Source organism: Elgaria multicarinata, chromosome 5 (genome assembly GCF_023053635.1).
Source record: "Elgaria multicarinata webbii isolate HBS135686 ecotype San Diego chromosome 5, rElgMul1.1.pri, whole genome shotgun sequence".
In the NCBI taxonomy this organism is placed as follows: Eukaryota; Metazoa; Chordata; class Lepidosauria; order Squamata; family Anguidae; genus Elgaria; species Elgaria multicarinata.
This window is the reverse complement of record NC_086175.1, coordinates 100474263-100500637: the sequence shown is the minus strand read 5'-3', so window position 1 is coordinate 100500637 and position 26375 is coordinate 100474263. Positions and strand designations below refer to the sequence as shown.

The 26375-nt window shown below is 42.1% G+C and overlaps 1 protein-coding gene across 2 annotated transcripts in view; it reads left to right on the top strand.

Moving 5' to 3' along the window:
* The window catches only part of ST3GAL6 (ST3 beta-galactoside alpha-2,3-sialyltransferase 6), a 55998-nt gene that overhangs the window by 13953 nt on the left and 15670 nt on the right, over positions 1 to 26375 (top strand). Inside the window, exons 2-6 of one of the 2 annotated variants that reach the window (XM_063126897.1) lie at positions 15809 to 15908; positions 18505 to 18582; positions 21776 to 21879; positions 22927 to 22990; positions 23643 to 23738. In XM_063126897.1, the coding sequence (XP_062982967.1) occupies positions 15820 to 15908; positions 18505 to 18582; positions 21776 to 21879; positions 22927 to 22990; positions 23643 to 23738 (431 nt within the window). In that variant the 5' untranslated portion in view covers positions 15809 to 15819. Of the gene's footprint in view, positions 1 to 15808; positions 15909 to 18504; positions 18583 to 21775; positions 21880 to 22926; positions 22991 to 23642; positions 23739 to 26375 lie in introns of those variants that run through there. The other variant, XM_063126898.1, reaches the window with a different exon arrangement.

The window sequence follows — 26375 nt, the reverse complement described above, 5'->3', positions numbered from 1 at the left end:
TGGAATTTCCTTATTACATACTCATTTATCTAGATATTGTCAGTTTTCATCAGTGCTCGATTTCAGTATATTACTTAGCTTTGGTTTATTAATTCCTAAGGGGGTATCTTCACCAACTGGACTTAGTGTTAGTTTTCTTTCATATATCGCTAGGTTCATAGTCAATTTACCGCCCTTCTTTGTGTGGACTTCCTTATCTATAGGTTCCTGCATGTCCTTCAACTCCTGTTTTGTCTCTGGGACCATCAAGGATATAAATTCACCCTTGTGTGTCAAAGGAAGGCTGTATAAGTATCTCTTAATTATGCTGATATCGGGATATAAGGTTCCTGTCTTATGGAATGTATTCTTGGTTGCATAGCAATCTAAGATAGGGCTATTTTGTTCTAGATTATCTCCCTGGTCACTATAGTTTATTTAGGTATTGTAGTGATGTCGTATGATAGGCTGTATTGCCAATGACCCTGGACCCAGGTGCATCTCTCCCCTATTATTGGGGTGGGTGGGTTGGCCTATGGCTTATATCCCGTGCTCTATAGATGTCCGGCTCTTCCTTAGCTGGCTTAATTGGTCCACTTTTACTGATGTTCCCAGCTACCACAGCCATCGCAGAATCTTGAGGTAGCGGTTGCAAAGTATTCTGATCATTTTTCCCTTTCAATATCTCCATCAAAGCTGATAATCTTGATAGGGTCACACATTTGTCTTGCCAGGGTAGAGCACCAAAACTTTCTATTAACTTTAATTCTTTGAGGCATAGGTTAAATGAGGTGACATTTGAGTCTTTGTTAATTGCATAATACTAGGTAGAATGGAATTTCTCACTGAGTGAAGTGCACTATTTCCCAGAGGATAGTTTGGAATTTTTAAATCAATCAGATCTCCGATCGGTGGCTCTGTGTAGGGTGAGCTGCAGAAGTGCCCAGATCCTCTTCTAAAATTTCCCAGTGAAAGAGGTGGGGAGACATCCTTAAAGTATCTATTCACTTTCATACCAGACCCAGATACTCTTCTTTAATACCATAAATTCTAGCTGCGATGGCCGGTGTAGCGAACTCATCAATATTGCTGTAGTCATCAATATCCTTTGTTTCTAGGGAACTTTTTTTTCCAGGAGCGGAACACATCACAGCCTCTTTCAAGGCTATGGGCACCACCATCCTCCTTCAAAGAGGCATTAACCAATCCCTGGACATACTAAGTCAATTTGCCCCAGCTAGATGTCACAAGCCACGAAGGGCAAGGGTTGAGTATACACAAGAGTGACTGGATCTTTCCAAGGGCCATGTCCACATCATCAGATAGCAACAACTGAAACTGATCACACGCAACCGGACGTGGTGGTGGTTTGGACACCTCTACTGGACCTGCAACAATAGCAGTGTCAAATTCCATGTGAATGCATGTGACTTTGTCCTCAAAGTGCCTAGCAAACTTGTTACAACAGACTTCCGAGGGTTCTCCTGTTTCAGCCACTAGGCCTAATTTTAATAGCTCTTTCGCCACTCAGAATAACTGCTAGATGTAATCATTGCGGTAAAGTAAGTTTTCTTTGTGATCATCCCTGCCACATGACAGGCATGATAATGGGCTCTTACCTCAGATGGCATTCATTCGGAGACTTACGCCAATTGCGCTCAAGCTGTCATCCTGCTTGATCTGTTGCCCGTAGCTCCCCAAATACCAGCAGGCTGACTGGGCTCTGGCTTGCTCAAGACGGCACGTGGGAGTGATTGTGTCAATAGTCCACAGTGGGACCAGGTCTTGAAAGGAGCACCAGCCCTGTCAGCCAGAAATTGCCCAGAATTCTTGCCATCCCATTATTCCTCATTGGTGGATCAACTCAATTGGTCTCCCACCCCTGTAAGAAGGAGTCCAAACCTGAACAGAAAACAGACTCACCATGGTTAAATCAACACAGGACAATCCCAATCCCCCTCAACCTATACTTGTGCTGCTCTAAGTAGCCAGGTAGACATCACAGTGCCAAATCAACACCACACAGATGATGTTATTTGTCCCAACTGATCAAAAAGTCCCAGCACTTTGACCCTACAAGCCATGGCTCCACTACTCCACCAAAAAAAATATACGTTCACTCAGAAGAAAATAATAATGTTTTTATTTTATTTACAGCATTATACCCTGCCCCTCAGACAAAAAGCCTCGGACTCTTTGTTATCGTAATCCAGCCTTCCCCCAAACTCAGTGGAGGCTGGTAGCTCCATTGTCAGTGGGATGGTAAATCTGCTCTGGGGTTCAGTCAGAACTCTAAAGGAACTATCCAAAGTTTCACTGCCCCACTGACATTGGAGCCATCAGCCTCCACTGCCGAAACTGGTGCCCACTAGATGTTTTGAACTACAACTCCCAGAATTCCTGACCATTAGCCATTCTAGCTTGGGCTGGTGGGAGTTGAAAGTCCCAAATATCTGGAGGGCGCTGGGATGGGGAAGGATGTCCTAATCTTATACCTTAAGTTGTAAATAACAACAGGTTAAAAAGGCTTTTGTCGAAAGTATTTTTTTTATAAATAATGTTACAGTCATTGAGCTGGTTGGCCAGTAACACTAAACCATGGTTTAACATGTGCCTCTCCTATGCAGGAGGGGGACTTCGGCTGGCTTGTTTAGTAACTGACCAAAGTTTGTTTTAATTCACTCCCTGGTTTGTAAGTAAGGGCAACCCAGCTTTTTATGAAAGTGAAATTAAATTCTGCAGAAGTCCTCCTCCCAACCATGCAGCAGGAGGAGAGGGGAGTGGGGACATGAGCCAAAGGCTTCATTCAGGTTCGTTCAAGCTTCTGCATGTAGCACTACGCTATGGTTTAATGTTACATGCAAACCAGCTCACAGATAATAGGATTTCCCAAGCTCCTGTTGAGAGAAATGGTGAAGCAGATACATTTTGAAAAAGCAAATAAATGTTTTAGGCTTTCCACACCATTGAAAAAAATGGCTTTTTTAAAAAAAAAATGGTTAGCATGAGGACAGGTTTCAAAATATACTTCGTTTTCCAAATTTAATGAATATTAAAATGCATACTTGGCCAAAGAGCACTGAGTTCAAAGATAAATTTCACAATCTTTTCAGAAGTACAAGGGGATAACCAGCTTTCCCTCTCCTACTTGAGTTGCTAGTTCTTAAGTTACTTACTAACTTACTATGACATCATATGTTATGAATACATAGCCTTGGGGCAACATTTGTAACATTCTTTGGAGGAAAATACAGTAGGGTTATGTAAAGCAATATGTGAATCATACTGTTAGAAAGGTGAAGAAGCAGTTTGAGTAGAAGTTACACCTCCAATCGTGTGTATGTGGATCTCACACAATATACTACATAGATAGTGTCTGTCTCACACATACATATCACATATATACCACACTTATCACACATATTGGCAAAAGCTACATCATGTGACTTTTCTGATTATGGATACTTTTGCTAAAAGAGGTTAAACACCTTAGGAATATACAAATGGAGTTCTAGCTTGATATTTTGTCCTAAAACTAATTCCCAAGTATCCTAGCTTGCTTGGGTGGCAGAGTAAAGAGGCTTCTGAACCCTCATTGGCTGTGTTGTTGTCCTGGTAAAGTTTGCATAAGAAGTAATTGTACTGGAGGATTGAGGCCTATCACCTACTATTCTTGCCCTTCAGAGTTATTAAAAGCTGCCAAGGCCAGGCTTGCCAGCTAGACCTCAGAAGTAATTCTTCTTTGAAGGAGGGGATATAGTCCTTACTGTTCTTAAGAGGGCAGTGGTGAGAAACACCTATTGGAAAATTTTTAAATCTCTACCCTGTTGTCTTGGATAGTTATCACCTGGTGACAAGGTTTCATTCTTGGCCAAGATAGTGAGAGGATGGTGGTGTCTCTATCCCAGGCAATTTGGGACAATATTGATTATTTGGATCCATTCCTACTTTGCTTACAGATGGAAAGTTACATATGGATCAGTAACTGGTTAAAGAATAGAGAACAGAGAGTAGGAATAAATGGTAAATTCTCCCAATGGAGGGATATAAATAGTGGAGTCCCACAGGGATCTGTATTGGGATCATTTTTTTTTCAACTTGTTTATAAATAATCTGGAATTAGGAGTGAGCAGTGAAGTGCCCAAGTTTGCCGATGACACCAAATTATTTAAGATGGTTTAAACAAAATGGGATTGTGAGGAGCTCCAAAACGATCTCTCTAAGCTGGGAGAATGGACATACAAATGGCAAATGTGGTTCAATGTAAGCAAGTATAAAGTGATGCACATTGGGGCAAAAAATCCCAACATCAAGTATAACCAGATTGGATCTAAGCTGGTGGTTACCGATCAAAAAAGAGATCTTGGGATTGTGATGCACATCAATCCAGTGTCTGGCCACTGTCAAGAAGACAAACTCAGTGTTAGACATTATTAGAAAAGGAATTGAAAATAAAATTTCTAGTATCATACTGCCTTTATACAAATCTATGGTGTGACCATGCTTACTATACTGTGTACAGTTCTGGTCACCACACTGGGAAAAAAAAGATATTGTAGAGTTGGAAAAAGTGCAGAAAAGGGCAACTAAAATAATCAAGGGGCTGGAGCATCTCACCTATGAGGGAAGGTTACAACAGCTGGGATTGTTTAGCTTGAGAGCAGGGGAAAAGAGGCTAAGGGGAGACATGATAGAGGTGTACAAAATTATTATGCATGGTGTGGAGAATGTGGGTAGGGAGACAATTACCCCCTCTCTCAAAATACTAGAAGTTGGGGTCATCCCATAAAGCTTATTGGTGGGAGATAGTTTTGAGGTGGATGAGGGTGAACAAACTGAAACTTAGTCCAGACAAGATGGAGGTACTTTGGGTAGGGAAGATAAATCACCTGGATAGAGGTACTTTGGGTAGGGAAGTTAAATCACCTGGATGGAGGTGTTCAGCTGGTTGTGGATGGGGCCACACTCTTCCTGAAGGCCAAGTTTGCAGCTTGAGGATCTTCTTGCGTTTGGTACTATCTGTGGAAGCACAGGAGGTGGTGGCAGCTAGCAGTACTTTTTCCCAGCTTAGGCAGCAATGCCAGCTACAAGCCTCTCTAGGATTACTCATGGTTATATCCAGGCCAGACCACTGTAACATGCTCTGTGTGGGGCTGCCTTTGAAGATAGTTCAGAGGTTTCAGCTAGTGCAGAATGCAGCTTCCTGGACGCTTGTTAGTGCTAAACAGTCAGAGCATATCACTCCAATCTGGCAGCAGCTACACTGGCTTCCTATTCACTTCCAAGCCCAAATTAAAATTCTGCAACATCTTTAAGCCCTAAATAGTTTGTGGCCAAGTTACCTGCCTGGTTCCTGGGATTGGGCACAGTGGTCCTGCTTGTGGATCAGTCAGAAGGAGCTATCAGAAACAAGAAATAGGGCCTTTTTAGTGGTATCTCCTTGTTTCTGGTCTCCCTCTCCCTTATCTTTTAAATGGGCCCAAAATACTTCTTTTATTTCATACCATCTTTGGATAGGAGCTGGATGGGTTTAATTTATTATTGCTCATCTTTTAATTACTCTTAGAATTTAAATAAATATAAGCAAACAGCCCTTCTTGCATGATCTCCAGTGTTTGGACATAACCAGAGTGCTGTGAGAATCACTTTTGCTGCTCTTTTAATTGACCCACTGATTTTTATTTTTATTTTGTGTTGGTGCTTATGAAATCCCAAGAGTCCCAGAGAAAGGGAAGTTTCTTACAGAATTCTTATTTTCTATATCTTCTAGAGGTTATTCCAAGACTTTTGGAATGCCCTTCAGAAGATACAGGAGAACCAGGCATTCAGGTTGCTCATTGGAATATGTGTGTGCATACATGTGTGTGTGTTATTCCATGTATTACCATTATTGAAGATGCAAGAGGAACACTATCAGCCCTTTCCTCTTTGTTCTTCCTGCTAACCCCTTGTCTGTGCTCTGTTCTTCTAGACTACTGAAACCTCCTTTCTGATCCAGGATGCTTGTAGTAAGCTTATCTTTTCCTTCTTCCTTTATGCTCACATCTCCTTAGAATCATAGACTAGTAGAATTGGAAGTGGCCTATCAGGCCATCGAGTCCAACCCTCTGCTCAATGCAGGAATCCACCTTAAAGCATTCCCGAGAGAGGGCTCTTCAGCTGCCTCTTCAATGCCTCTAGCGTGGGAGAACCCACGACCTCCCTAGGTAATTGGTTCCATTGTCGTACTGCTCTAACAGTCAGGACGTTTTTCCTGATGTCTAGCCAGAATCTGGCTTCCTGTAACTTGAGCCCATTATTCCATGTCCTGCACTCTGGGATGATCAAGAAGAAATCCCGGCCCTCCTCTGTATGACAACCTTTCAAGTGTTTGAAGAGTGCTATCATGTCTCTCTTCAATCTTCTCTTCTCCAGGCTAAACATGCCCAGTTCTTTCAGTCTCTCTTCATAGGGCTTTGTTTCCAGACCCCTGATCATCCTCATCGCCCTCCTCTGAACCCCTTCTAGTTTGTCTGCATCCTTCTTGAAGTGTGGTGCCCAGAACTGGACACAATACTCAAGGTGAGGCCTAACCTGTGCCAAATAGAGGGGAACCAGTACTTCGTGTGATTTGGAAGCTATACTTCTATTAATGCATCCCAAAATAGCATTTGCTTTTTTGGAGCGACATCAAACTGTTGGCTTATATTCAGCTTGTGAGCTACAACTATTCCAAGATTCTTCTCACGTGTAGTATTGCTAAGCCAAGTGTCCCCCATCTTGTAACTATGCATTTGGTTTCTTTTTCCTAGGTGTAGAACTGAGCATTTATCCCTGTTAAATTTCATTCTGTTTTCAGCCCAGAACTCTAGCCTATCAAGATCACTTTGAAGTTTGCTTCTGTCTTCCGGGGTATTAGCTATCCCACCCAATTTTGCATCACCTGCAAATTTGATAAGCGTTCCATTATTTTTTAAGGGTTCACACCAGCTTCCTTATATATTCTCTTCATGAACTTCAGCCTTCTTCTTCTTGCATTTGAACCTCTCTGATCTGATTGTGTCTCATCGTTCTTCACACCCCTTTTTTGCGCATGCTGTGCTTCTTTTGATCCTCCCACCCTTCTCTTTGTGTCATCCACACTGCCAGCTCCCCATGTTCCCTCTCTGTTAATCAAATCACTGTATTTCCCTCTCCTCTTTTAAGACCTTCCTGGAGGCCTATCTTTTCAGCTAAGCCTTTTCTGTATCATCATAGAGCCTCATTTTACCCACATGCCTTAAATATATAGAACCATAAAATATAAGACCATTTGTACTTTGACCATGTGTTCTTCCACTGAGCTAAAATGTAAATCTAAGAAATCAACAATTAAAGTGAATATGACATACAACTTTGAAAAAGTAAGTGCAGTTAACAAAGTCAGCAGTAATAAAACATCATATTTCAGGTGCCTGGCAAGATGGATGCACCATGCATTGTGTCTGCAAAGTTAGCAGATAAAGAACTTGAAAGCTGCCATATATGTAGTCAGACCATTAGTCCATCTAGTGACTGGCAGAAGTCCTCCAGGGTTTCAGGCAGGCATTTTCCCCAGTCCTACCTGGACATACTGTGAATTGAACCTGGGACATTTTGCACTTAGACCATGTGCTCTACCACTGAGCTATGACTGCTTCCAACCTGGATTGCATTGGCCAAGAATCTGGTGGACACCACAGGGGTGGGGGACAACCTGTCACACTCTGCTACTTTTTGTACTCTGTGCAGTAATTGAACCTTTATAAAAAAGGGCTTTCCACACGGAATTTAAAGGTTATCCTGTGACCTTTGTGCATTTCTACCCAATGTCTTGTTGGCTTCCAAAGCAATTTCTAAATGATTATTGCCTGGATTAATGTTGATTCCTGTATGTTGTTGGCAGCTCTGTGAGTCAACAATCCATATAGCTGAGTTGCTATTTAATTTTTTTCAAATTGGAGGAAATTATTGTCTAAGGATTTGACACAGATTTCCTTTTGTAATACATGTCTAAACAAAACCCTCCTTAAGCAGATGGTTTCTGGAACTTGGCTTTGTCACAAGCTGAATTCTGCCACTATTTTCAAAGTAGTCTTTGTTTTCCTGTGTGTGCCAAAAGTTAATCTGCCAAGCATATTCACATCCTGCCGTTTTAAGACTTGTCTGTAGTACTATTCTATTAAATGAAACTTTGCATTCCACTAGCTAAATTAATTTTCCTGCTTCCTTTATTCTCCAAACCCTGCCTATTCCCATATTGTCATTTCTTTTTATGGAAGGGATCCATGAGTGTAACACAGTAATCTTTCAATAGTTTCTTTGTATTTTCTAAACATTTCATTAAAACACCATTATAATTAACTGGGGTAAGTTAAGAACCATATCCTGGTTCTTGTGTGACCCTGAGACAAAATAATGGCTAAACTATATTACATGGACACTGCAGGACACTATATTGCATGGACACTAGGCAGTGAGTAGATTCTGCATTCCGCCATTATAAAGCAGTAATTGAGGGGTGGGTCATTAGTGCCTAAACTTGCTTTGAAAGTGCAATGAATTCCCAAACTGAGGCTTCTGTTCCCTCATCTGGAAACATCCACTGACTGCCCCATTCTATTTCTGGAATAAGGATAGTATATAAGAACCAACTTTTAAAGGGAACTTTTCTACCTTCTCTCGGGAACAGATGGTCTTCATCTTTGGGAATGGTAGGAAGTCTGAGGGTATCTACATTAAGGGAAAAAATCCACACTCTTACCAGCTTTTTATTCTTGGGTCTTTCAGTGTTCATTACACAATCCTTTAGATGGCGACCAATAGCAACCACATGCTTTGTAACTGAAAACTTCCCCTCTGGGCAATACTCCATAAAGTTCAATGAAACAGTGCCATCTAGTGGTGGAATTAATCCCGCAATTATTTTAAATACTGCATTGTCTCCATTTTTTAAAAAAGTGAGATTACCTGGAGGTTGATGGCATCATGTAAAGGATCCTCAAACTTCCGTGAGTGGCCAATCATGAGCTTGCAATAAATTGCTCATGTAAAGGAGCTTTAACTTATTCCGCAACTACCAGTCCCCCTTGCCTCAGGATATGAAGCCTGAAGGAAAAAGCTGGTGTGTATATAGGGAGGCTTGGGAGAAAAACACGCATTAAAAACAAAGATAGCTCCACACTTAGGCAATGCTTTTATTAGGACCAATCAAAATGCCACAAAACAAAGAGTGAAAGCTTTCAAGTTCTCCAGATCTCCAAACATGTTGTTTGGTGGGCAGAAGGTAGATCTGCAGATGCTTTGGACTTCAACTCCCAGAAGCCACTGCCACTATGTCCGATGGTCAGGGTTGCAAGGATTTGAAATTCAAAACTTCAGGAAATCCTATTTCCTGCCCACGCCTGGTGTGGGGCAGAAAGGTTCGTACAACTCTGTTGCAAGTTTTCTTTATAACATACGTTTCTTTAGAACTGCCCACAGTTTGAAGTATTACTTTGTGGAAAAGTAATGAGGCATTTACGAATAAATTAGCAACTGATAAGAGATGCTTTTGCCAACAGCCACATTCCATTTCAAAACAGTACAGAACATTTCTGTTAGGAAGGGACAGTAGCAGAATTTTGATTAAATCACAGATTTTTCAGTGTTGCTCTTCAAAACAGAACTATATCAAGTTTGTGGTTGATCTAATCCTGTGCAACGACCGCTTCACTGAATGGCCACCGGCTTCCCAATCATCGCAGTTTTTCGGGTTGTGGACAAACAGTGAAAGCTCATGTGTGCAATCCTTGCACATGAAGACCTACACGTTATTTCCTTAGCGAAGTGTAAGTATTTTGTATCATGTGAAGTAGTTCTGAGGATCAGGCCTTGATTACAAAAACGGAGCAATGGAATTTGGCTCTGTTAACTGGGTGCATTATTTACAACTACAGTTTGGCTTTTAGTGCTTTCGATTGGGCTGCACTCTTCTTTTCCGTCTTTTTCCTTTTCCATCGACATAAAAGCCAACCTGGCATTCCATAGCAGAGGCCATTTCCCCTTCCTTATCAACATATATTTAGAAAATACGGTAAGAAACAGGACGGTGACAGACTCATAGAGGATGGGGTGGAAATGAAAAGCCTCTCAGCATAGCTTCTTACTCTGCCCTTGTAATCAAAACGGTAATTGATTTTTTTTTTTACTGTCTTGTATTATGACCCTTAGATTTATTGCGCTGCATTAGGTTTTAAAATCACTTATTATTCATATTGTTTATCTCTCATGTGGGAAGAAGTGGCCAGAGTTCAGTGGTAGAGCACATGCTTTGCATGCAGAAAGTTCATCCCAGGCAGGTAGGACTAGGAAGGCATCCCGCTTGAAACCCTGGAGAGCTGCTGCCAGTCAGTGTCAACAATACTAAGCTAGATGGACTAATGGTCTGGCTCCATATAAGGCAGCTTCCTAGTTTCCATTTTGAACACTTCCCTGGAGTTTCACATGATGAAGGGCAATATGGAAATGATTTAAATAAAATGATGCACATGAATAGGGTGATAGAATGTGTTAAAAAACACAAATTTTAAAAAGAAGATATAATTTGGGGATACTGATAAATGGTGATGGTTTTAGGACTATTGGACAGAGAGAGAAACTACCAAAGCATCAGTAGCACAATATCACAGAGTATTGAGTTGACTTGAAATCTTTTTCAGGCTAGATGTTAAGCACGCTTCTTCATTAGGACAAAGAAGTTTAGTAAGAGTGATAGCAAATTTATACATGTCTACTCAGAAGCAGCCTCACTGAGTTCAATGGGACTTACTGTCAGTAAGTGTGTATAGGATTGCACCCTTAGTAACAAATTTGGTTAAAAAAATGGGAGGCAGGCAGGCAAACTTTTCTGCTTCTTTTTGTGCACACCTGGTTATATAGATTAGTCATGTCTGTGCTTGTTGTAAACAAAAACACATTCTTAACAATAAATTCTTTAGAGGAAATTCTGTCTGAAAAAGCAGCTTAACTGCCTAGCTAAATTTTTGTTTTATCCTCCAAAACTAGCATGTTTTGTACAATGTTGGTATTTGTCAGTCTCATGTCTTCCCCAGTTTCAGGATAATTTGTACCCTTCCTTAAGCCCTAAATCATGACTGTGCACTCTACCCCTGTTAAAGGATGCAAGCACATTTTACTAACTACAGCCTTGCCCTGTCTATGAACTTTTTAAAAATGCCTCTGTTGGCCTTTTGAAATCTTTTAATGCATTTTCCATTGCTTTGTCTGCTCCTTTTCAAACAGGGTAATCCATAATCTTGATAGTATTATTCCATGTGCTGCCAAAGGCCCACATGGGTTGTCTTTAACTTCTAAATCGAGCATGAGCTAGAGTAGATCCACAATCTGGAAGTATGTGCTAGAAAGAGGGGTGTGGGGATTCTACTACGTCCAAATGTTTCAACTGTTATAGGGGTTTTGTATGTATTGCATCCCCAGCCATGGTGAGCACATGGGATCCATAACTGCAAACCCCTCACTGCTAAGCAGCATCCACTTCATTTAGATCAGGGGTAGGCAACCTGGTGCTTTGCAAATGTTGATACCTGCATTGAACAAGGGATTGGACTTCATTGCCTTATAGCCCCCTTCTAGATCTACTATTCTATGGTTCTGTGGACAACTCCCATAAACCCCAACCAGCATGGCCCATGAGTAGGGATTACGGGAGTCTTCCAAAATATGTGGAGGGCACCACATTGCCTTCTCCTGATCTAGAGAGTCCGGCCAGGGACCATCCATGCTAGTGACAAGGCACCCAGCAAATATACACTTAAGAACATAGAGCCCTGAGGGATCACACCAGAGATCCACCACATCTACCATCCTGTTTCCCAGAGAAGCCAACCAAGTGCCTCTGGGCAGCCTGACACATAGTGGCATGCTGCCTTGAACCTGGGTGTTCCAGATAGGCATCATGACCAATAGCCATTGATAGACCTTTCTTCAATGGAGTGGTCGAAACTTCTTTTAAAGCCATCTGAGGTCATGGTCAGGATTGGTGGTTGCTGAAGTCCAAATTATCTGGAGACCTATTTTCTACCCACCCCCACTCTGGAACAAACAACCATGTGGGCTGCATGGCCAAAGGTTTTGAGGGTCTGTAGTTCAGTGTGATAGAGCACATGCCTTGCATGCAGAAGATCCCAGGTTTGATTCCTGGCTTTTCCAGGTCGAGTGATTAAAAGAATCCTGGCTGAAATCCTGGGGAGATGCTGCCAGGCAGTGCCAATGATTCTGGGCTAGATGGGCCAACGGTCTGACGTTGTATAAAGTAGCTTCCTATGTTCCGATGAATCATGCTTTTAAGTTACATAAAAGGCTCAATTTTGTTACAAACCAATATATTCTAATTACAAGCTTGCTCAGGAAATATGTGAATTTCAAATGGAGAATTTGCTTTACATCAATGCTTTAAATGTGTATTTTTTTTCATTTTGTGATTTAAATAATGATTTTAATTCACACTGATGATGATGCTCATCTCTACCACTGGCACTATCTTCCTTCATAGAGGGTGGCAGGCAACTACTTGAATGATCTGCATTTATTTTGGGGTCCATGTTAGTATCTCTTTGTAGTGGGCTATCTAACATGGGTGACATAGATTGTTTAGGCTTATTGGACACAAACCCTCCTGACTCCATTCGGGTGATTGGATAAGACAAACCTATTGCCTAAAGCTGCACATTTAGGTAGTTCAGTGTATATAATTCAGGCATTAGCTAACTGGCTTATCACTGTGCAGCAATCAGTGAGTGTGGCTTCATTTCCAAAGTATAAGTGCTGGCATGCGCAATACTACTGCAAATAATCATGCCCTTTGCAAGACTTTTGATCAAAGTACATGTTTTATGAGGAAGCTCTTGACCATGAAAATGCCCACTGCTCCCAACCTGTTAGATATGTTTGGAGTTCCCATGATTATGGAAGATGCAGCATTTGAGCTCTACCAATTCAACCATACACCATGCAGTTATCCCAGGATCAGCTCAGGAGCATCCATGTGTGTCCATATGATGCACAGGGGATCCCAGGGCCACCAGGGATGGGCAGAGACTTTCCCTGGGATAACTGAGTCCTCGGTTATCCCAATTTTTCCCGTGGTCTTGAGACGATCCCAAGCTCTGCAGAGGGGTGGATGCCCATCCCGGCTTCTTTCTGCCTCCTCCAGCTTTCAAGATGGGCATGGAGCTGTTCGGGGAGGTTCCATGCCCTTCGGGAGGGGTGCAGTTTCACCATCCCTGGGATGGCAGGGTGTGTGTGTTGCCCCCTCAGCCATGCATCGCCCCCTTGTACTGTGCCCCACTGCACATGAGGTGTGGGGGGAGGATTCTCATCAGGATCAGAATGGGAGGAGAGGGTTACTGTTTTCCACTTAAGCAAAAGTTATGTTCTGCCTCTTATGGTTGGTATCAGAACAAAGTTGTACTCTGTGATTTTGTAGTTGTAAAAGCAGGATGGAAAATAGTTCATACTAAGAATGAGGAATCATGATTGACACAAACAGGTGCACACTTTGATCTAGCGGACAGATCCTCCCCCAAAATATGCTTACTAAAAATATAACAGAAAAAGGAAACTGCCCACATGCTCAAATTGCAGTGGATGAAGGCTTTAGCTAGTAAAGGTCAGCATCTTTTAAACGCTAGCTTGAAATCATATAGAGAAACTTACTTTAACTTTATCAGACAATCTTGCTTGTACCAAATACAGCGATCAGAAAGATCGTAGAGAAACTGATGCATGTGTGGTGTATTTGGATTTGTTACAATTCATTGTTACTTTGAAAAATTCAATTAAAAAAATAATCCTGCAAGTAAAAAGTAAAAAGCCAGTAAATCACGGGAAAAGGTTCTAACCCAGCTTGCTTTCTGCTGTGCTAGTTGTCTACTTGTAGTGAGGTTTATGTAAGCCTTACATAATGATGGGGAGAGATTAAAAAAAAACTGAGAGGAGGTCATCTGCAAGTACTAATGCATATATGGAGGGGGTGGGGAAGAGATCCTGAGTGACCCAGGATCTCCGCCTCACATGGAGAAGCTATATGTGAATAGGGCTGCCTCTGTCAGTCATGGAATATACAACTTGTGGTGGAAGTGGCAGGGGCAACTACAGTGGAGGGGTGAACCTATGCAGCCCTGCAGCCTCCTCACACACACTGTTCAGAAGGGGCTAAAACATAGTGGAATGCTTTTAAGGCATAGATCCTGTTCAGACAGCCGTGGTGGTTAAACATTTTGACCTAAATGTTATGGCTCAAAATGTGGTTATGTAGCCACCATGGTCATGTGAACCATTCCTGACCATGGTGGCTACATAACCGCAGCTTAAACACGCTCACTGACCCTTTGCTGCAAGAGGGTTAGCTGCCTAAACATGGCTTAGCGTGTTGTCTGAGCAGACTCAGTATGTTGTTAAACATGGACAACTCCATCAGTGCTAGCCACCATTGCCAATGTTGAGAGATGAGGGAACTGCAATCCAACAACGGCTGCAGCCTAACAACAGGTGGCCTGCCCCGACTTCTTCTTCTTCTTCTTCTTCTTCTTCTTCTTCTTCTTCTTCTTCTTCTTCTTCTTCTTCTTCTTCTTCTTCTTCTTTATTTATTTATATAGCACCATCAATGTACATGGTACTGGATCAAGAGATCCCTGCACCTTTTACAATTCCTGTCGCAGTACAGAGCTGAGATGGTTGTTTTAGCCCTAATGAGGAAGAAATAAATTTTCGGCGTCATCCCCCACCCACCCCACGGTTCCTTGTTCTTTGGCATTTAAATTAGGTTTGGCTCTCCATTTAATAAAGTTCCACTACCACCACCACCCCTTTTGAATAAATCTAAAACCCATGCTTGTTCTGGAGGTTACAAACCTTTTCCATTTAACTGAAACAGGTCGACATTAAACGTGATATACAAGCAAGCGGCACAGTAGAGAAAGCCATGTTGAGGGACTAGTATGCAACCCCTTAAGAGAGAATGCGCTGTGCACACTACCATAATACACTACTGTACAGGTTAGAGAGGGTGTGGGTGGTCAATCAGAAAGCAACCAGGAGAGGGAGTGGGTAAGGTAGGGTGGGGTGGGTAGAGAGAACCAGCTGGAAATGGACCAATCTAAAAACAGATTGTCAAAGCAGTCTTCTCAGAAAATCCTTGACTATGCTTTTGGGGATTTTTTTCCTTTGCCTGCAAGGTTTAACATTTTTTTGTTTGCCAATCTAGTTAAACAGTTATGAAACATATTTGTCCAGGCTCATTGCAAACAAAGAAGACTTGGGTTTATTTAGTGACAGTGAGTGATTTATAACGACAAAAATCTACTGAGCAAACACAGCTGACCATGTTATTAGGTGTTAATCTCAATGAACATAATTTAAGTAAGCGAAACGGAACTCGGGTGGCTAAAACTTTTCTTTTTCCTAAAGCTTTTAAAACTTGATGTTGTGCGGACTTTATACTGTTAGTTTTACCCTACCCTGTGCCTGCTTACCCTACCCTGTGCCTGTTGGCATTCTCTTCCCCTCCTTATTGTTTTACTATGATTTTATTAGATTATAAGCCTATGCGGCAGGGCCTTGCTATTTACTGTTTTACTCTGTACAGCACCATGTACATTGACGGTGCTATATAAATAAATAAATAATAATAATAATAATAAAGGAAAGGCCTTGCCAAATTGATAAAGGACTAATAAGTGGCCTGGATGGAAACATCTCTTCTGCTACCCACATGGCCAAAGTTTGCATTCAGCAGTAGCAATAACACTCCTGTTTGGAACTTGTGTTTCAGGCCTCACAGTCATGAGACGGATCTTACTTGTGTTTCTCCTGGCTGCTGGAGTGATGTACGTTATACTGCACTGCAACATCTGGAGGACAAACAGCTACTGGTAATGTCAATATCTTCTTAGAGATGCCACCTATTGAATTTGTCATTGCAGAGCTCTCCACAAGTTGCTTGGCGATATGAAATACCTCTGCTCTTGTATGTCTTCTTCAGGAGTTGGAAAGCATGTTGCTGTGTTTAGTGAACAAACGTGTTTGGGAGGGATGTCATAGGGAGACAAAGGGCAGCATCCAACAGGGACATTCTGTTAACGCAAGTAACGTTGCACTAGTGGAAACTAGGCTCTGAACTACGTGCAAGGGGAGAATCCAAATAAAGTTACGTTTGTGCTAGCGGTTGCACAAGAGGTTACACAGCCACTTTCAGGAGAGTGGGCCATCTGAGCGCAATGCAGATATCACTAGTTCAGTGCGCTCTGCTAGTGCAACACACTTTGCTGGCACAATGCACAAGCACTGAAAGATTTGGCAGAGCTCCTGTAGTGCTATTTGAGTTTGTGGGATGGCATTGGTTACTGCCCCCAAACAAAATACAGTCTTGACCAGTGGAAGATGGTGGCTGTGATGTAGGGTGACCATATGGAAAGGAGGACAGGGATCCTGTACCTTTAACAGTTGTACTGAAAAGGGAATTTCAGCAGGTGTCATTTGTATGCATTTTTATTCCCTCTTCATCACAACAGTTAAAGCTGCAGGAGCCCTTCCCTCTTGACCAGATGCAAAAGAGGGCAGGGCTCCTGCAACTTTAACTATTGTGATGAAGAGGGCATTTCACCAGGTGCTGCATATATACAAATGACATCTGCTAAAATTCCCTTTTCTGTGCAACTGTTAAAGATACAGGAGCCCTGTCCTCCTTTCCATATGTTCACCCTACTCTGATGTCACTGGGGTGTTGAATTCGTTCTGGGTTTCGATGAGAACCAGTCAGAACTCTAAATAAGTTATCCAAGGTGTTTGGATAGCTCCTTTAGATCTCTGACCGGTTTTGACCAAAACCTGGAGCTGATTCATCGCCCCCACTGTCATCAGAGCCACCAGCCTCCACTGGTCAAGACTGCAGAATCACAATTGTAGCCTATTCTCACTACCTTGGTGTAATCATGACATTGACACTATAGGCAGGTGTTCATTTATTTTCCCCACCCCACCCCACACCCGAAAGATTATGGTCCTTTAGTCTACAGTGTAATCTTGCCATATTTTGACACTGGCTCACTCTCCATCTATATGTTCTTCTACTGGTTCGGTAGTGCACTAATTATTTTGGTAGTGTCCTTTATAGTGCAATCTTATGCATGTTTACTCAGGAGTAAGTCCCTCTACATTCAATGGGGCTAACTTTCAAGTAGGTGTACATAGTATTGCAGATTTAATTAGATGGTTTTGATAGTGCCTGTTTTCATCAAATGGTTTGATTATGCATTATTAATTTATATAAGCCTTCTGGATCTAAATTGGGGCAGATTTTTTAAAAAACACCCATAAATAAATGTGCCATGTGGCACTGTGTGTAGGCAAAAGGTAATGTATTAAAGCTTTCTATATTCATCACTACTAAAATTCTGCTCTGAGTGCTTTTTGTCAGTCATTGAACTGACAGAGTAGAATAACTACCCCACAGAGACTAGACTGAAGCCTGCTTTTTAAAGAAAACAACTAGTTCCTGCCTTCTTGGTTGCATAGGGATTGTTTTGAATGAACCCTATACTTGTGTTTCACCTTCCCTTGTGAGCTCCACTTGATCAGTAACTTCTTGGGGCAAACCATTGTATACCACGGCATATAATTGTCTTCAGAAGTTTGATGAGAAAAGTCAAATAAAAATTAAAATGCTTGAATTGATTGTACTTGTTTTTTAAAGGTAACATTTCAAAGTTTTGGCTCTCCTAAGTACAGAAATCTTTAGAAAAAGTCCAATTGTGGTCCATAAAATGCAATCAATAGAAATAGGCAATTTCCATTTTTCTTTTGTACTAAGATTCAATTTCCAAGCCTAGTAAATTATCAGAGGGAAATTACACGATTAAAGTTTATTGATTCTGCTTGGCAAAACTTAATACAAAAGATTCAAAAGGTATGGCACAATATAATGTTTAGAACATGAGTGGAACAAACAGTATCATCTACCGTGTATTTATTTATTTTTATTTCTTTATTACATATTTATACTGCCCAACAGCCAAGACTCTCTGGGCAGTTCACCATTAAAACCACAATATACAAGGGTCAGAATTTAAAACTTTAAAAAGTTTAAAAAATGTCATATAAAACCAGGAAAAAATATAATCCAGGGAAAGCTTGTCTAAAATGATGTGTTCTCAGGAGGCACTTGAAAAATGTTGTATATTTTCCGCCTCCCGAACCACACGAGGGAGGGTTTTCCAGAGGGTGGGTGCCGCTACAGAGAAGGCCCACTATCGAGGTTCTTCGTGATGACATTCTGTTTGTCTTGGATAGCAAATGGCTGCCTGGTTTTGACAGTGGAAGCCTCTATCTGTAATAATTATATCTTATCATTGAATGTACAGGCAGGTTTTGCTGACAGATAGTTGTTTGTTTGCTTGCTTTTTGGTTAGAGGCATTTGATGGTTAAAGTGTCTGACCATCTACTTTAATGTGCTGTTTTTCTTTTCCTAGGTTGCTACCTACAGATTCAGACAGAAAAGAGCAACTATTTCTTTGCTCTTTGAAATCCAATATTTCAACTTTTATAAGGTAAGTAGGAAAGGGTGGTGGTGGTTCATCTGGGCAGGTCAGTGGTGGTCACCCTGTGCTGTTTGGGGCTGCACTCCCGCTGAAGGAAAAGGTTCACAGCCAAGGGGTAACTCTTTGAATCATATCCATCATTGCAGGTACAGGTCACCTGTGTGGCACAGAGTACCTTCTACCAGCTTAAGCTGGAGTACCATCTGTAACCCCACCTGGAAAGAGAGAGCCTGGCCTCTGTTATTCCGGCCCTGGTAATCTCAAAATGAGACTACTGATCATAGAATCATAGAATAGCAGAGTTGGAAGGGGCCTACAAGGCCATCGAGTCCAACCCCCTGCTCAATGCAGGAATCCACCCTAAAGCATCCCTGACAGATGATGGAATTTGCTTTATACCAAGTCAGACCATTGGCCCTTCTAGCCCAGTATCGTCAACACTGACTTGCAGCAGCCCTCAAGGGTTTCAGGCAGGATTTTTTCCTTACACTATCTGGAAAAGCCAGGGATTGTGTCCAACTAGCTTAGTATTGTCTACAGCAGTGGTCTTCAACTGGTGGTTCAGAACCCAAAAGTGGGTTGTAAGATCAGTCTAGGTGGATTGCAGCAAAGCTCTTGCTGCCATGTTGGGCAGTTGTGAAATTGTGGAAGTGGGTCCCATGGTGCAGGTTTGGAGTCTGACGTAGGTTTCAGGTCTGAACCAGTTGAAGACCACTGGTCTACACAGACTGGCAGTGGCCCTATCCAGGGATTGAGTCTGGGATTTTCTGCATGCAAAGCATGTGCTCTCCCACTGGTCTATAGCCCTCTCTCAATAAAAGCATGGTGGGTGGGGCAAGGGTTCTGCCTCATGTTGTGTCAATTCTCATTGCCTATATTGCAACCACTGAGCAGTTCAGAAAGACTTTATTTCCTTTAAAATATATTTGGACTTCCAAGCAGACACAGACAATGGCCGGGTTCGGACAATCACAAGGAGCCGCTTGTATGACTGCCATTTTCCTAATTACTCACAACAAGGCATGAGTTAATGTGTCATCCGAACCTGGTGAGGTGTGCAGCGGGGCAGGGGGCTTTTCAACTTGGCTTGTTGTAGGGGTTGTGGGGTTGTTTAGAAGCCCCCAGCACCACACACCTTGCTGGGTTTGGACAACATGTTACCCATGCCACATTGTGGGTAATTAGGGAAATGGCAGGCGAACGAGTGGCACATGCAGGGCAGGGAAAAGACGCCACAGTGGCTTCTTCCCACCCCACTCCAATGATCATCCAAAGCCAACCAAAGAAAAATGGTTATGTGTTAAATTATTTGTAGGGTGTATATTTTTGGAAAGGTTATATAAGGTCAAAGTTAGTACTTTCAATGGGGGAGCGGTATATAAATATTGTAAATAAATAAATAAATAAATAATATGACTGGGCCGTTGGCTAGTCAGTGACTGAAATGCATTTTGCTTCTGCTCTAGTCACTGACTGGGTTCTCATGTCATGCTAAGCCACAGTGGGTTGCCATTGTAGGTGTCGCAGAGTGGCTTAGTGTGACATCTGAATCCGTTTTCTCATCATGGGTAGTTCTACACAAACCTTCCTGAGAACCCATACCTTGTAGTAGAGTTGTATAGCAGGGCTTGTTCTCAGGGTGGCTTAATGTGATGTCAGGACCCGACAGGGCAATTTTTTTGTAGGTTGTCAGAATGGATAGAGAGCTGGCAAGAGCAGCAATAACCTCTGCTGGTGCTTGTGATCTCACTAGAGCTGCCACCATTCACTCTCATTCCTTCTCAGCCTCAGGATAGGGATTTTTGGGGGGTGGGGTGGAGTAGGATAACCAGGGGCTTGTCTCAAATTGTATCTGATTTGTTGCATGGACATACTGTAGATCTTGTTTTCTGTACTGGATTGAGGGAAGGTGATTTGTGGGTGGGGGAGCCAGTTATGGCAGATCTGATCAGGATAGGACAACATGCTGCTTTGCAACATTGGGGGTGACATGGGCCATTGATAGGATTGCTTCCAAAACAGCCTACCTGAAATCATAGAGCCATGTCATCTCCTTGGTGTTCTGAGGAGCTGAGCGGGATGAAATGGATGGGTTGCCAATGGCTTGGGCATGCATGATCTAACGTACAGGCTAGAGCTGATTTTTGGGTCTACTCTGTGGTAGTGATGATAGTGAAGAAAGTTCACTTCTCCACTACTGTTTCCTTTACATTTCACAGATAAAATCTCTTGCCTCCACTTCAGCATGAATGCCATAATTAACACAGAGTCAGAGATGGGTGCAGTCAGGATGTTGTCTGGTCAGGCTGTTATGGATATTTTTAAGCTTGTGCAGTCTGAGGATGTGGACAAGCTGCTTGGAAGTTTGAAGCCTACAACCTGCTCATTGGAATTTGCCAGGGCTGGGCTTTCAGTTTGCTCCTTGGAGTTGGTTAATGCTTCTTTGAGGGAAGATGTGGATCCTGCTGCCCTGAAAGGAGGTAGTTTGACATTTGCTCAAGATGGACCATACACTGATTTGAACAACTTTCATTCAGTGTCAGTTTTACACATTTTGAGCAAAGCATTGGAATGGGTTGTGTCTATTCTAAGCAGTTTGGGATGACGCTAATTATTTGGATCCATTCCAATCTGGCTTCTGATCTGATTTTGGGATGGAAAATGTCTTGGTTACCCTGATGAATGACCTGCACTGGAGAATGGATGAGGTGAGGAATGCACCCCGTTGGTCCCTTGGGATATCCGAGCAGATTTTGATACCGTTGACCATGGGATCAATTTTGGCCGTCCCTCAGGAGTGGGGACTTGGAGGAACAGTGGCTATGGTCTGATCCAGCACAGCTCTTCTATTGGTCTTATTAACTTGCCTGTGCCCTGAGATTAGCCTTGAAGGACCTTATGTGTTGCTACCATAAAGGTCCAATAGACTTGTTGGGTATGAGAAACAGGTCCTTTTCAGTGGTGGCCTCATATTTCTTCAATTCTATCCCTAAGAAAGTACACATGGCCTTGTCTGTCTCCTTTTAACCAGACGTCTAAAAAAAATGTTCTAGTATTTTATTAATGTATCATGTGTGCTGGGTTTTTTGCTGCTGCATTTATCTGGGTTTGGGATTGTTTTGTAAGCCACATTTTTGTGCTGAGGGTATAAAATTATTAAATATATTAAAATAAAATTTTAAAAGTCTCTTCCTCCTCTTAGGTTAGATAAATTCTATCCCTTCCTGTGCGCTACTAATTTTCTGCAACTGTCCAAGCTCCATGGAAGTCACAATCTTGAACTACCTTATGGAATAAGGAGAGCAGGTAATAATCGTTGATACATGCAGCATTAAATTGTATATGTACTTATTAAGGGTGAAGTGTTTTTGAAAATGTTGCTATTTAGAAGCAGCATGGTAACAAAATGAGACAGAGGTTTGGGGAGCAAATTTTTAAGACATAGAATCTGCCCGTTTCATATGTGATATTAGGTAAATGCCTCTTTACTCTATCTGCATAGAATATGGGAGGGATGCAATACATACCTGAGAGACATAAGTGCTTGAAAGAGTCCATTGACTGAATGCTGAGATCTCATGCATGTTTTGGAAGGCTCATGTTTGTTTTATTGTTTTGCTATGAACGTTTGAACAACAGATGGAGTTTGGTGGGCAGATGTGCAGAATTAACCAAATTTAATCATAGAATCATAGAACAGTAGAGTTGGAAAGGGCCTATAAAGCCATCGAATCCAACCCCCCTGATCAATGCAGGAATCCACCTTAAAGCATACCTGACAGATGGCTGTCCAGCTACATCCTGAATGCCTCTAGCATGGGCGAGCCCACAACGTGCGTAGGTAATTGGTTCCATTGTTGTACTGCTCTAACAGTCAGGAAGTTTTTCCTGATGTCCAGCTGGAATTTGGCTTCTTGTAACTTGAGCCTATTATTCAGTGTCCTGTGTTAAATAATAGATCCTGGCCCTCCTCTGTGTAACAACTTTTTAAGTATTTGAAGAGTGCTTGAGGATGTACTTGAGAAGTGCATTCTGTCATGTTTGGAGGGTGGGGAATTATTGTCTGCTTCTTCACATTTCCATCAAATGGAATAAAGAGAAATGCCGTAGTCTTGTATTCTTTAAATGGCTCTTGCCACGGGGGATACAAAGGCTCCCACACAGGGTTCATGCAGGATAAGTGCACTCAGGTGGAGTGCACTTTTCCGTTGTTAACTATGGAAGAGGAAGGAAATTCCTAGATAGCAGGCACCTTAGCTTGAAAAAAACAAATTGCACTCAAGGCAGTTATGCTGTATTTCGTATTTGGTATAATAAAGTGCTGAGGATTTTAAAAAATAATTTGTATTACAGAAAGGTATTTTCAAATGGCACTTTCAAGACTGGATAACTGTGGGCTCTTCACTCAAGATGATGGGTAAGGTTGTTTATAAGTTATTACCCGCATTTGATTAAATAGGGGTGATGGGAGTTGCAATAAAACAGCATCAGGAGGGCCACATGTTCCCCAGTCCCACTCTCGTGGCATGGGGTTGTGCCATGGGGAAGGGGCTCGCACATGGCTTTTTGTGTGGGAACGAAGGGGTTCCCACACCTTGTTTTGTCTGTTCCTAAATGTGCACGTAGTCCCTAAAAACTGCAAGCCCGTGATATAGCATGGTTCCTTCATTGTTTTGCGATTGCACACTTGAAGAATATGTGACCTGGAGCTCTGTGTCACTTTTCTCTTCACTTTTTTTGTTTTTTGTTAACTAAAAAGCAGTCACAGAATCTGCAATTAGATGCAGAATACTGGCTGGAAAATGGCTGGCCCTTAGATTCACCCTTCTACTTAATTCTTTAAACACATGTTTCATGTCCCGTAGTCTTTATCTTCAACAAAATACTAGTTTTATTCCCCATTCTTTAAATATAGGGATTATCCCCTTTCTCTCTTCCCTCATTGCCAGTATGTCTGGTTTTGTGTCTTTGTGCTAATAATGTTGTAAGAGAATCACATTTATCATTCCTCCTTCCACCCCGAATTACATTCCCCAACTTTAATCATGTGTGATCTCTTCCTTCAACAGTCCGTCCTGTAAAAAATGTGTTGTGGTCGGGAATGGAGGGGTCCTTCGGAACAAGAGTCTGGGGAAAACAATTGATTCCTACGATGTGGTGATCAGGTAAATGAAATGTCTTGTGTTAAGCAAAGTTTAGTGAATAGAATTATTAATGAGTATTTAGTATTTAATACATGGTTGCTGTGACTGAAAGAAAGTAGCTTGTCTAAGGCTATCCAGTGTGTTAACGAATGAGCTGAGAATGGGTGTTTTGCTATTATGCTACAACAGCTCCTAAGAAATGCTTCCATTCTAATATAATCTATTTATTATTATTATTTATTTATATAGCACCATCAACGTACATGGTACATAAAAATATTTATCATTATTTATTGTTGCTACTGCTAATAATAATAATAATAATAATAATAATAAGAAGAAGAAGAAGAAGAAGAAGAATAGCAGCATTTGTGTACCACCTTATCTGCAAAAAAGCCATCAAGGTGGTGTACAACAATTAAAACAATAAAACAGGAACATTAAGAACATTTAAAAATGAAAAACTACAGATTTTGAAAGGCGAAATTGAAAAGATGTTTCTTTAGGCCAAGGGAGTGGGAGCCAATCCTAGCTCTTGAGGGAAGACATTCCATAGTTTGGGTGGGGGGTGGGGGCAACATAGAAAAAGCCTTTCCCATGTGCCAAACCAACAGGCCTCTGTGGGCAATTGTGCCCTCAGAAGCAAAATTTATCCTGGGCTTTTCAGTCCTCTGTTTCCATGAAAAATGGCAGTTATCGAGGAGTGGTTAGATTTGAATCACAGTTCCCTCTGCCTTCCTTTCCGCTACCATGAGACCTTCCTTTTGAATTAAAGGTCTCTGCAGTCAGTGTTGGTTATCCATTGAGAGCAGGCCTAGATCCTGGCATGACAAAAAGATAACCAGCTTCTCTTTTTGTAAGATCACAATTTTTTTTTTAAAAAAAAATTATGCAATAGATGCAGTTAATAAACATTGCTTGAAAATGTGGTGGTGGTGGTGGTGGTGGTGGTGGTGGTAGAGACGGCCAGCACCATCTGCAAGATATATCTTGCCATTGCATTATCTTACGGTGGTTGTAGTGCCGTGAGAGAGGGAGGAATCACAGGAACAAAATGTGAATCTTGGGGTAGAGGAATTGCAAAGGAAACAGTGAAGTGGAGAGGCAGAATCGCTGGTGTGAGGGCAGGAGGGGCATATGGAGGAGTCCAGAATTGCACTCCAACCAAATAATCTCACCAATTAGCCCAACTCAGTGGAGGCTGGTGGTTCTGATGTCAGTGGGGCAATGAATCTTCTCTGGGTTTCAGCCAGAAACAGTCAGAACTCTAAAGGAGCTTATCTGAGGCATGGACGCACCTTGGGTAGTTCCTTTAGAGTTCTGACTGAAACCCGGAATGGATTCACCGCCCCACTGACATTGGAACCACCAGCCTCCACTGTTTCTTTAGTTCTTGATCCACAGGCTAGTGATGCCGTACTACTTGAATATGAAATACATACCAACAAACCCTAAAAGTATCTCTGGAGAAGTAAGCTCTACCAAGATCCAAGAGACTTGTTTCCTATGCATTGGACTGCATACATTGGAGCCACCAGCCTCCACTGGCCCAACTGCAATAGTTACACTAGCCACAATATCGCACTGGGAGACAAACAAGGACAGGATGAGGAAGAAGTTATTGGATGAGCAGGGATCCCAAATGTGGGTGACATGAACTCTCCTCAAGAGTTTGGGAAGCAATTGGGGGAAAGTGCTACTGTTTCAAAGAGCCATTTCAAATACTCCTAATAAGTAGGAAGCAACAGGAAATGCCATTGACATACACTTCCTATTCCCATGCTCCTGTGAAGGGGAAACTTTGTGGCTCACTCTGGTCCATCATGAGGACATGCGCAACCTTCCAGTGGGGAGACAGTTCACTTCTCTTCCTGTTGTTCCCCCTCCCTCTACTCACAATGTCCGGAACTGCTCAAAGTATGCTTGGAATCTCTGATTCTACCACCGGACTGCCTGGCTTGTGTAATCCTTCAAAACACAATGAACTTCCTTGATGTCCTGCCTGTCCACTTCTTAATGTGTTCTTTGTGTAGTCCTACTTGCACCAGTTCTTAATTCCTCTCTCACAGTCACTTCAGTTTGACAAATGAACGTGCTTTAATTCCTGCCCTTTTATCTCACTGGGAATAAAGAATAAACCTTGGGAAGATAATGAGCTCAAGAGTTCAAGAGAGCATACACTTACACTTGAACTGTTCATTGACTTGCATATTCTGAGACTTTCCCAAGGCCTTTCTTGTGTACCCTACGTAAGTAGCTACATTGTCTTGTAGAAAGCAAAGCAAACGAGTTCTCCAGAAAAGCAAAGAAGTTCTCCAGTTTCACTGAACAATCCCTTCCTCATAGGGAAATAGGACTCCTGTACGCAAAGCATTTATGAACAGTACAACATAACCTCTACAACAGGGGTGTCGGTCCTCTTTCAGCCAAATTGAATTTCGGAGAAGCCCTCAGGGGCTGCATTCCAGTGGTGGGTGGAGTGAAAGGCAAAGGGTGTAGGAGGAATTTTCTGGTGGTCTTTTTAAGAGGTACTGAACATAGGCACAGGTTCCTGTAATACCTTGTAGCAGTACTCGTTAAATTCCCCACTATAGTAGGGGGGAGATAACAAGTGGGGTACCGCCGAGCTCAGTCCTGGGCCCAGTGCTCTTCAACATT